The 12,778-nt window shown below is 36.4% G+C and overlaps 1 protein-coding gene across 2 annotated transcripts; it reads right to left on the reverse strand.

The window, feature by feature from the left end:
• Window positions 1-3,914: 3,914 nt before the first annotated feature.
• LOC143571887 (uncharacterized protein At4g15545-like) lies at window positions 3,915-9,615 on the reverse strand. Of its 2 annotated transcripts, XM_077057196.1 has the most exons (10): window positions 9,277-9,615; window positions 9,102-9,170; window positions 6,620-6,673; window positions 6,424-6,484; window positions 6,254-6,328; window positions 5,911-6,147; window positions 5,190-5,235; window positions 5,039-5,117; window positions 4,834-4,962; window positions 3,915-4,250 (listed from the first exon to the last, which is right to left on the reverse strand). In XM_077057196.1, exons 1-9 carry the CDS (start codon window positions 9,565-9,567, stop codon window positions 4,870-4,872), a joined length of 1,005 nt encoding a protein of 334 aa, XP_076913311.1. In that variant the 5' UTR covers window positions 9,568-9,615; the 3' UTR covers window positions 3,915-4,250; window positions 4,834-4,869. The 2 variants fall into 2 exon arrangements, with proteins under 2 accessions (XP_076913311.1, XP_076913310.1); XM_077057195.1 differs by lacking the exon at window positions 3,915-4,250 and having other exon boundaries at window positions 4,774-4,962.
• Window positions 9,616-12,778: the final 3,163 nt, after the last annotated feature.

Here is a 12,778-nt window from a genome sequence, read left to right on the forward strand (position 1 = left end):
AAGCCAGAGCACAAGAATAATCAAAATCCATCCCACATATACCACTGTCTCGCAAAATGTGATCCTGAAGCACCCACAATTGGGCTCTCGAGGCCACAAACGCATAAGAGGAAGCCTCTACTGCCGAATACAACCCCAAACCCCCATTCTTAATGGGTAAGGAAGCAAGTCGCCATTGGAGGTCTCCAAAGAAAGGACCTCCACAAACTACAATGTCCTCGATCGCCTCACGCAATCCCTTGTCAAAAAACACCGCCGCCTCCATCATGTGTACAGGTTGGCATGTTCTCAAACCGAAGAAAAGTTTAGCAATACCCATACATGATCGAAGCAAAAGTAACTCACTCTGCGGGTCACCAAGTTTTGGGAGAAGACGCATCAAATCAACAGCATTAGTAGCTCTCTTCTTTGCCAAACCCTTAATAAACCCGGTGTCTTTACTAACAGCTCCCCCAAGAAGCTTCACCCCTAATAATGGTCTCCCGATGTCAGCAGGGAATAAACCGTCACGAGACTTCGTACCATCACAAGAAGGCCAAAATAGCTCAGTTTTCTTAATATTCCGTTCAAGACCCAAAGTTGGACCCGTCACCTTAATGATATCCAGCACTTTAGCCACCTCCATTGAATCTCCAATGACTGCCCCATCATCAAGATACCAGGCATGAAGAAGAAGCTTGCAATTGTCTCGAATCTGATGCACAAGGGGGTGTAAAACCAAGGAAAAAATGAGTGGTCCCAATGGGTCTCCTTGTTGAACCCCTGTGATGGACCAAATATTATCATCCCCAAGATATAGTCTTGATGGCTGCCCATATAAAAATTCCACCCACAAGGAAATAGAAGGGCATCTGATCATTACCTCATGAAGTAAAGCTGATCTATCCACCATATTAAATGCATTAGAAAAATCAACTGTAAGCATTGCAAGAGACCCATCAGTGTGGTGCTCACTCAATACCCTGTTGGCGCTATGTAATATGGCCTCCGCACCACCCGACACACCAACCCCAAACTGGAAATCATTAAGGTATTTGGTCATTTCTTTGCCAACCCCTTTCATAGCCACCTTAGAAACCAAACGCCTCCATATAGTACCCACTGCAATAGGTCGAATCCCGTTGTCGGGTTTTAAAAGCGGTGTAAGAGAAGCAGACGCGACAAACTCTGCCAAAGTAGACGGACATCTCCCTCCTAACCATAAATTAACCACTACAGTGATAGCACATATGAGGTCAGTGGCAATAGCCGACCCTTCTCCACAAAGAGCATCCAAAATATGTTGCACTCTCAAACCGTCCCTCCCACACGAAGTTCCTTTGGGAAACGATTTAATGCAACCAAGGACACTATCAACCTCTGCCACAAGAGGAGGCTCGGAATAAGTAATGTTCGGCATAGCCGGCGGCTTCTTGTACGGGTGTTTAGCTTCTAAAGCCTTTGTGGTATCAGAATTGTAAGGTGCAACACCAGATGAGCATAACACCTTTACTGCAGCAGTAAAGTGACCATCCGCAACTTTTCGAAGACACTGTTTAACGTTATTGTTGACAAGATCCCCCTCCTTTTGAATATCCATGTCACCTTGGCCTACGGACCTCAAACCAGAACCATTTAACAGATTTTTAATTAACATGGTAATACCGTCAACTTTCCCCCATGTGGCTAAAGAACTCATTATTGAATGATGTTGCATGGCTTTCCTATTCCCGGACCTGCTTTCATGCCTATTTTTGGGTCTGAACACCTGTAAAGTGCAACGAGGAAGAAGTAACAGCCTAACCCACGCATCAACAGAATCTGGTTGAGCAACCACTTTATAGAGTGTTGTTTTCAAAGCTTGCGAAAAGGCCATCCGACAACTATGATGGATACTCTTGACGGTAACGATAGGTGCCTTAAGTACACGATCAAGGAGGGAGACATCCAACACGAAGGACTCATGAACAGTTGTCTCGAGGCCCTTGATAAAAGGTTTCGAAATCCCAATAATGTGTGTATCCGAGTCAATTGCATGATCATTAAACTTCACAATGCCATCAGGGTGATGACAAGCACGTTTCAAGCTCTGAAGGTTCATGCAATCCCCACACAACCATTGATCCAACACCTTCAATGTTTCATCCACTTTCAAAAACACGCCATGGTCTGTAGAGATCGCCTCCCGCAACACACTTTTACGTTCTTCTTTAGTAAGGTGCACACTCTTGAAATGAGAGATCAAACGAGAAATCCCCTTATTTCCCGCTCCACCATTCGAACAACAATGAAACGCACGGAACGGACATGGCCATGAGCCATTCAAAGTAGAGGAATGAGTTGTCATAAAATATGACAAAACGATACTAAAACTTAAAAAGACATTTCATCAAACACTTGGCGCGCAGTTATAAAGAAAACCCCGTTTCTTATTGAAAATTTTAAAATGAAAAAGAAATAAAAAATGCTCAAAATCGCTCGATGTTCGATCGAAAAATGCTCTATTCGATTTTGGCTCGTTTCGTTTTTTGCTCGGTTCGAATTTCAACCGTTCAGTTCGATTGTAAACAACCCAAGCAACGAGCAAGCCTTCGCTCGGTTCGACCCGGCTCGTGAACAGCTCTAGTTACGGGTTGGTAGGCCAAAGGTTACTCCAAAAACATGATCCATGTATTCAGTTATTCATATTTTACACAAGCACAACAGGTATAACCTTAAAACTAATAAGTTTATTACACATTACCAGTATAAAATTACAAGTTTACACCTAGAAACTAGGGGTGTTCTTCGGGTTCGTTTTTCGGGTTTCGGGTTTTGCGGGTCGGGTTCTTCAGGTTTCAAAGTGTTAAATCTTAACCCGAAACCCAACCCAAATCTCTCACGGGTTTTTCGGGTTCGGCAATTCGGGTTCGGGTTTTTTCGGGTTGGGTTAATCGGGTTTTAGGTATCCTAGAAAATGAAACAAAAAACAAAAAAAAAATTAAAATACTTCAATGCTAAAATTAAACAATATATTCTTGATTGCTCGTAAAGAAAATAATCAAATAATAAACCAACATAACTTGATAACGTCATAAAACAATTCAAAAGAAAAGTAAAACTAAGTAACTGACTCAAACCATAATCGTCTGCCATCAGACGTGATTTGGTTGTTTGATTATGGTTGCTATTAGTAATAAATGGAAAACATAAATTAACAATAAACAATCGATCCATAATAGTTGGAATGACAAAAGTCAATTAGGCTCTGATTCCCGATAACTTTAGTGATTAAGACTAAGCTTATTATACCTAAAAATATATATAATTTCAAAACTAAAAGTTTATTCGGGTTTTTCGGGTTGACCTGAAACTTATAAATCAAACCCGAGAACCAACCCGAATTACTTCGGTTCGGGCTCGGGTTAGTCTTTTCTCGGGTTCGGGTTTTTCGGGTCGGGTTAGTTCGGGTACGGGTTTCTTCGGGTTGGGTTTCGAGTAAAAGTGACAGCTCTACTAGAAACGCTAGTTGCTCTTAAACTAGAGATCTTCACACTAATTCTTTTTTACTTTAAGTTGCGAGTATAAATAACCAGCCGGTTTGAGTTGTGACAACTTTTATCAAATAAATGCCAATGAACCTGTCAAATTGACCTCAGACCAACCCATTTAGTTAATCGGGTCCGACTGGAAACAATTCCAAACCCATTTAGGGTAAACTCAAACCCATGAATATCAAGTTAGGTTCATGTCGTATCTAAAATTAACACCCATAATTAAATGGATATTCTATCCATGATAATAGAAATAAGGAAAGAAGATTCAAAGATAGGAGAAAGCAAAACATAAAATTACCATGCAAAAAAGTAGAACTCAATTTGGAAAACTTACATTTTGTCTTTTAATGCTATAAAAAATTATTCCACGTACAAATTTCAAACAAGATCATTTCAAAGATTGAAACTCAGAGAATCTCTCACCACCAACAGATGGGACACCAAATATATGAGTGATGAGGGATTAAAGATGAAAAAGTGAAATCACATGCATATGAAACCTATCTTAAAAGGACTAGGGGAGATTTATACAAAACTTAAAACACAAAAATGTTTTTAAAACTTATGAAACAAGCAAAATTGGTTCATTGGTCACTTGGTTCATTGGTCATGGTGATTGATAAAGATCAAAATATTCAGTAATTTACACTTCATACAGGAATGAAATCAGGTTAAACTAAACCTAAACAGCTTATAGCTTCCGAATACATGGTTTAATCCTTAAACCGCGTAATCCTATAAGCATGAAAATGAGACAAAAGTCAAATTCTGCAATTGACCAGGTGGCAATTTCAACCCATTTACTTACTAATGGGTTGGTTGGGTTGCGTTCTCTCTCTAACGAGTCAAATGGCCAAAACTAAAATAGCTTAAATAGAAACAGATCAAACCGGTTGATAGTTGCCCAAAGTGTATTTTTATTTTTTTGCATTAGAGTAAACTATACAAAATTGTCATTTTGGTTTTCTAAAAATTAAAGAGTCCGTCATCCTTTTATTTAAAATATTACACAGATAGTCCTTACTTTGAATCTTGTAACACACACGGTCCTTTATTTGGATGGCCGCTTGTGTTACAAGTTTGAAAAAACAAGAACTACGTGTTTAATTTTTAAAATAAAAGGACAAAATCAATTATTTTCAGGAAACCTTTGTATAATTTATTCCTTGCATTATTAAAGTGATCATATTCAACACAGATTATTTACTTAACAAGATTTAAAAATCAGACCAAAAGTATATCTAGTCACCCAAATCCAATTTGCCACCTCTAACATTTTTAGGCTAAAAAAACATACACATAGAAGCAGAGAGCTCACACTTATTAAAACAATGTATCTCAACCAACAATAACCTCATTGTTTGTTGCGATTCAGTAGAGCATGAAATGATAGGTAGAGATCCTTGTTATCAGACCCGAATATTTCTTCTGCCTTCCTCAAAGTCTCCTGAAAAGACATAAATTAAAGAGTGAAGAAAAATAAAAGAGTTGACTCGAAATGACAACCGAAGCGTACTACTCACCTCACGAGATTGCTTTTGAGCATTTAACTCCTTTATATTTGCTAAAAAAGCACTGAATTGCTCATAAGATAGTCGACTCCTGTATATTTAACAGTTTTTTATTAATATATTAGCCATTAATATTGTCCTAAAACTAATTCAGATTATTCACCTTGCTTGACGGAAGACCTCTTTTCCATCAATCTTAGCAGCACGACCTTTACAAAAGAAGCCGTATAAGATGAATAGAAAACTTAAAAAAATATAAACCACAATAAAATATAAAAAAAGAAGCAAAAACAAAACTTGGTTGGCATATATCATAGTTATTAGATTTTGCTGGAGTGTAAAGCCTAGACCTATAAACAAACAAAACGCTTAGTAAACCCGTTCATGGATCGTTGCGGCAGGGTGTACATTTATGTTCGTTTATTCAATAAACAAACGTACATGAACATGTCTCGTTCGTTCATTTAAATACATTTATGTTCATTAGGTTGGTTAGTTTAAGTTCGTTTGTTTATATATTAACTTAAAATTTTTAGGTTCGTTACAATTCAGTCTAGTTTTATGAAATTAAAATACTATTTATTATAATTTGGTCTGGCTTTATTAATTCTTAGATCCAAACTTGTATATTTATTGATGTTTGCTCATCATTCATCTATGTTCAGCTATGCTCGTTCGATTACCTTCGTGAACCGTGCTTTTAAACTATTAACGAACAAATATTAACACATTCATTTCTTAACGAATGAATATGAACAAGAAAACCCCGTTTGTCTAATTGTTTGTATTCTACTGTTTGTTCGGTTAAAATTAAATGAACGAACACGAACATACACCATTCGTGGTCGTTTGGTTTGTTTACAAGCCTAGTAAAGCATTTAAACCTGGTATAGGGGGTCCACGAGGAGGAGAGTTTCCAGCTGAAGAATGCTGACTTGACGGGTACCATGATGACATTGTGGTACGGCTTTCATATTGAATTTTTGTTGGGGATGTAGTACCAGAAACAGAATACCTTCTAGGAGACACGCTTGCAGAGGTTGTTTTGGGGGTTGCAGTTGGAGTTACACGTGTGCTGATATATGGGGTTACAGAAAACCTTTGACCGGCAACCTTTGAGGCTGAAATTGTAAGGATAAATATGTCTCAACTGATAATACATGAAATTAAGTGGGGTCTACAAGACACTCTATCGAATAAAAATCTAAAAATAAACAGTTTTAGTACCGTCATCATGCATGTTTCCACTATCAATAGAGCCACTGTAAGAATGGTGCCTTCTATAGCCAGTTGTCTCCTCTTCTGCCGGGAACAATATATATGTAAACAATAATATCATTTCCTATTTTAAGAAGAGAAACAACTGAAAAGTATTTCAATTCAAACTTAAGATTTACCTTTAGTCAGGTAAGCTTTGGGAGCAGATTGGTCATAGGTGCCTATATCTACAGTTGCTGCCTGAAGATACAATTAATTGAAATGTTGTAATTTGATCAGCACGAATAATATTTTATTTTTAATTAGGGCAATCATGAGAAAACCCACGCAATGCAATTAGAATATGAAGACAGAATAATGACACAACAATCTTACAGTTGAATCATTGTCGTTCAATGACTGCATTAACTGTCGCTTGAATGCCTCCAACTGTCAAATATATAAAAATTAAATCAACTCTGTGAATAAAACCGGAATATATGATGATCCAGAAGCAAAAGAAGTAGAATGCAGAAAAAATAGTTTTTAAACCATGTGGCAAATTATCCTAAATTCCTTCATTCTGGCTTGCTGCATTGGTTACTATGCTAACAATGTTTAGCAACATGATTATTTATAAAAGAGGCCATGCACATGAGAACACAGCACATGTGTTCATATAAAAAGGATACAAAGTTGCAGCAGCTAATTAATGCTAGAACTGGAAAGAATGACTGAGGAATGGCAAAAAGGTAAAATTGGTAGAAAAAGATTCTTGGGACATAACACTAGAGATTCCATAAGCTCTTACACTGTTGCTAGTTGCTAACTTGCTACAGTGTCAATGGTTAACGTCACATTCATGTATAAACTATTAGGTCCAATTAAGCATATACATTCATTTGAAAATATTAGTCAAAACAAATTCGAGAGAAAAGCAATGAACACTGATTGATAGTAGCATCTATCAGAAGCTTCATATGCAAATAACTATTGCTCTTAGGCCTGTAAACGATCCAAACGTTCGGTGAAATGTTCGTGAACCGTTGGGCGGGAAGTTCGGTTATGTTCGTTTATTTTATAAAGGAACAAACATGAACAAAAAGTTTGTGCTCGTTTAATTAAACGAACGAACATGAACACATGTTTCGTTCGTTCATTTATGTCCGAGAGCGTTCGCTTATGTTTGTTCATATATGTTCATTTATGTTCGTTTATGTTTCTATGTGTTCATTTAAGTGTGTTCAATTATGTTTGTTTATCTTTGTTCAATTATGTTCATTTATGTTCGTGAACTGTTTGTTTAAAAATTAAAGAACAAACACGAACATGTTCATTTTTAAACAAACGAACATGAACACCAAGTATGTGTTTGATTAAGTGTTCGTGTTCATTTAAAGTAAAATGAACGAACACGAGCATACCATTGTCCATGTTCGTTCGGTTCGTTTACAAGCCTTATTGCTCTAATGCTTGCCCCATCACTCAGTAGAATTTGCTCTCTGTCAAAATGATAAAACCCAAACTATTTATCATACGCTGTAGTCAGTTTAAAGTTTAAAATTCTAGGGATCACTACATCTGCAATCATCTGAGATTTTAGACAAAGGTAAAATACTGCTATTTCACAGATTTTATCATTGATAGTCAACTCAAACCTTAATCAACTTATTCAAAGAAATAAAACATGCATGGCCATGTATGAACAAGTTAATTTTGTTAATGACTCGAAAGCTAATCCAGGATTCTACATAAAAAAAATTCATCTATGTAAAAACAAAATTAGATTAATGCTATAATGCAATGTAAGCAGTAATGTCAGTGGCAAACAGGTGCTGGAAAGGGCTGGCAAATTGTGTCCTATCGTGTTTAACATGTTAGAGATGACACTTTTAACACAAGTATCAAAAATGAAAACGACTCGTTTAACACTAGGCTTTGGTGGTTTGAGCTTGGCAGTTATATGCATAGTCACATAGATCGCGGTTCCTCCGGTACGGGAACGCAATTCGCTAGTGGGGACGTATTCGGTACGTAGGGGGTAGGTTCATTTCGGTACGGTGTACCATAGAATCTGGTTTGATGTTCCCAAATCCCAATTTAAAATAAAATGTACCAAATTCAATATACCATAACATGGAATAAAAATTACCAAAGTTCAAAATCCAAATTCTATTCAAGAACAAAACAGAGAACGGAAACATATGTTGATTGGTTTAATTGAATATATGTATAATACAATTGGCCTAATTGTTAATTTGTTGTCTTGTGAATTTGGAAAGCAATAATTATTGGAAACAGGAATTGAGGAGTTTCCTAATTTGCCACCAAAATTATAGGATCCATTAAATAATATATCGACAACAGGAGAGCGACGAGCCAGGTGATTGAAATCGATATTTCCATCAATTTAGAATGACGAACCTGTTCAATTGAAATCGATTTCTCCATCGATTTGGAACGGCGAACCAGACAATTGAATTCGCAAATTTAGTAGCGATTTGGAACGCTAGCGATTTCGATACGGTACAAAACAATCCAATACGAAAATAGCGGCTTCCCTAGCGAATTATGTGACTATGGTTATGTGTTTTACGTATCAAGAAGTATAAAATTGCATAGTGTAATTTTTTGCTAAGCAGGGCGCATCGTGGCAAATGTGCCAAAAAAACGCATGACTTCAAAGCTTCATATGCATAAACAAACTAGATCCTCCCAAAACTATACCTATAGTAACATACTTCAAACTCTATTTCTAGACATAAACACACATTATTCCAGATTCCACACAAACACATTCAATTTTCAAATTAATAACTAGGCATAACATAACGAATCAAATCAAAATCACAAACAATAAATCACACAAAACGCAAACCTTCGCTAAATCGCGCCCTAGCTTCTTCGCAGTCACCGCCAACGAATCTCTCTCCTCCGCAAGCTTCCTCTACATTCACCAACCAGACAATCAAAATTAGGTCAACACAACAACAACAACAACAATAATAATAACAATAATAATAATAATAATAATAATCGAAAAACCTAATTACATTATCCTCAACCGTAAGCTGCATCCTCAACTGAGCATTATGACACGTTTGCTGAAGCTCAGACACCTTCTCTTCAAGCTCCATTACAACTCGATCCTTCTCATTCAACTTATGCCTTAACATATTCGCTTCGGATTCGAGTTTCGTTACGCGAGATGCAAGCGCCATTGACGTGATCTTCCGAGCGAGATCCAGCTGGTCGTACGGATCCGTAGGGAGTAGGGACAGGATTTCGTCCGGTAGGTTGAAGTCTGGACCAGTGGCCGTGCTAGTGGTGCTGAGTTCTGACATCGAGTTGATGATTGCAAACCCTAGCTATTGGTTAGTTGGTTGATGAACAGGTTAATTTGCTGTGAGATGAAGGTGAAGGTTCCAACAACTACATTTGGACAAAGCCACGGAGAATATGATATGGAAAGTGCATGAATAGTCCCTGAACTATTCTCATCCTAAGCTTTTCGGATTCTCTCTTCGGTTTTATCTGTTTGCTTGCCAGCAACGTTGCTAGCGTCTCGGCTTGTGATTTTGGTTTTGTGAAAGCGATTGTGTTTTATGTGTTAGTGAATCGGCTTGCTCGGGTTATTTCTCTAGTGCATTCGGTTACTGGCTTATTGGTATTATAGTAGGCTTGTGGAATTGGATTAGGTGGCACGCAAACGCCATTATATGTTGACTTTGAATCGAACACCGGTTAGCAAAATTGTTCATAAACTGGGTTTCGATGAATATGACATGTGGAGGTTTATTTTCTGGCGCCATACAGTTTTCGACTACTCCTGTTGGTTTCATCTATTTGCTCGAATGCTCGGCAAACCGTTGCTACCGTCTCGGCTTGCGATATTGATTTCGTGAAACAGATTGTGAGTGTGTGATGCGTGATTGAATCGGCTTGCTTGGGTTGTTTTTCCGGTACATTCGGGTACTAGTAGTATAGTCGGCTTGTGGAATCAGTTTATGAGGCTCGCAAATGCCCTTTATATGTTGATTTAGAACTGAAAACCGATTAGCAAAAAAATTTGTGAACTATGGTTTGATGAACATGACATGTAGGGATTTATTTTTATGATTACAATAGTGTAAGTACCGGTTATTACGATTGCTTAACTTAGTTTTCATTTTAAAAGACCTAAGCCTGAATATCTTTTTATCTGGCAATAATCTTGACCTCATTTGGAAGGGTTCAACTATTCCTTTTATACGTAAAGACGAGGAATCAGTTGTTAGAAAATAAAGGAGCGCGTGAATAAATAGAAACAACATAAAAGAAAAATAAAAAAATGTAACGAGTTGGTTTTTTTTAGAAAATAAGTAAAGAATATGGGTAAGTGTATCTTAACAACTAAATCATACTATTAACGTGGTCAAGTGTATGGTGCCTTATTTGTCTTCCTAGAACCTTGTTAACACTTTACACCATGTTCAAGAACAAGTATTTGAACCAAAAAGTGTCACTTTTAAAAGAATGCAGGGACGATGCTTGTAATATTTTCTTTTTGTAATTTTAATTTAATAGTTTTAGAATATATTCTTGATTTTGACATTTTAAATTTTAATGTTCCCCCCAAATTTTTGGCTGTGATTTAAATTTATAAATATAAATGGCGTCTTAATTTAATTGCTTTTTACTATATTTGCTCCTGTTTTCCTAATTTGGACAAATCAAAAGAAGCTTTTTACTTCTTGTGTCTCCAATCTTAAACACAAAGCTTTTAGCCTTTTGAAAATGGAATTTCAAATTAATCAATAGATACACTTAATCGATATATCAACACCTGCATCACACAAATCAATTATAAATTTCACTTTGATTACTATAAGTCTATAACCCGTTATTTATTAAACGAGTTAATCTGAATATAACATGTCAATTAATTTAAGATTTGTTTTTCAACTAATTATTTAGATTTTAGAAAAAAAAATTAATAAGTGTTATTTTAGAAAAAAAATTAATATGTGCGCCCTGCTTGCTGTGCGCACATATTATGTATATATGTGTAAACCCTCTGGTGGGCAAAAGTGAAAGTGCACTAATTTTGACGTTATTTTACTAATTTCGTAAAAATAACGTTAAAAGTGGCGGAAGGTTAATCAGGCATCACGTGGTGGCGTTGATAATCGACAAGAGTACATGCACCAATCGGCTGGGGTGTTGATGGTTGAGTGTTATATGCCTTATGTCCAAGGCTTGACGCAAAGCCACTGTCGAGCCGGGGGTCTCATTGGAAGCAGCCTCTCTGTTCCTATGGAGTAGAGGTAAGGCTGTCTACATCTTACCCTCCTCAGACCCTACCATAGCTTTGCTATTAGTAGGATGTACTGAGTACGATGATGATGATGAAGTGTTATTTCCCATATAACCATTGATTTCGATATTTAAACTAATTTTCCCTCTAAAACTCTTCTCTTTAATTTTATCAACTTTATTAATTACTACTAACTTCTCATTTTCTAATCGAATTCATCATATAAACAATCTCGAGCTAAATATATACACTCAAGTTTGTTACCTAAAAATGATAGAGAAACGACACAAATGATTTAAAAGAAATCAATTACTTGAAAAAAAATGTTTACAATGAGTTAGAAACAAGTTTGATTCGTATGAGTGGGGTCAATGTCTCAAATTTTGTTTTGTAGGTATTTACTTGGTATTGACTAATGGCTCTATTGCAAATATTTTTCAAGCTTTGCACCTTTGTTTAATTATAAAACAATAAAAAGTGACTTGAGGCTCTAGGATGTGAATCAAACCAACATTATTGGAATAACTTAAAAGTCATTCAAGTTAATGAGTTATGACTTGTAATATCAGCCAACACTCATACCTGAGTTTTTGGATCACAACCTTATGATGTTATAATATTATTGTTTACAAAAAACACAAAAAATGTGGAACTATATTCTCTCTCTTCAAATTGTTATATTATTATTGTTATCATCATCATTTAAAGAATATTGGTGTAAGATCGGTAAAGTAAGTAAACGTGTGAGCGAGCAGAGTATATTACTATTATACCCCTGGTCTTGGCCCTACGTCATGCAGATATGAGGACGAACGGTATGCAAGATGATAAGTTGTACAGTTCAACTGATTTACATTGAAATTGGTTGATTTGGGTTGGATTTAATGGCTCGTGTGTGGTTAAGTTTGAAACGGGTTTAAACTTGAAAGTTACCCAAAAGTGTTCGAATGTTTTTAGCATCTATTGAATTTATTTAAACGAAATAGATATGATGGTTAAGTGGACAAGCAAATTTTATTGGGTTAAACCAAGTTTTGAACCGTATTCAATATTTATTTGTTGTAATCTATCTCTAGTATACACAGGGTGCAATTGGTAGATCAAGAGTCGAGACTGTGACGACTTGTTTAGATTGATCTTTCATGAGTTCAGGTTTGTTGATGACCCCTTGAGATTGAATACCTAGAACACGAAACCGATACTGAGGCTGAGAATCTTCATCATCACTATCATCATCTTCACTGCTATCATCTTCAACT

This window comes from Bidens hawaiensis, unplaced genomic scaffold, assembly GCF_021521415.1.
Source record: "Bidens hawaiensis isolate Kalapana, Puna unplaced genomic scaffold, B.hawaiensis_p1.1 tig00025606_1, whole genome shotgun sequence".
NCBI classification, from domain to species: domain Eukaryota; kingdom Viridiplantae; phylum Streptophyta; class Magnoliopsida; order Asterales; family Asteraceae; genus Bidens; species Bidens hawaiensis.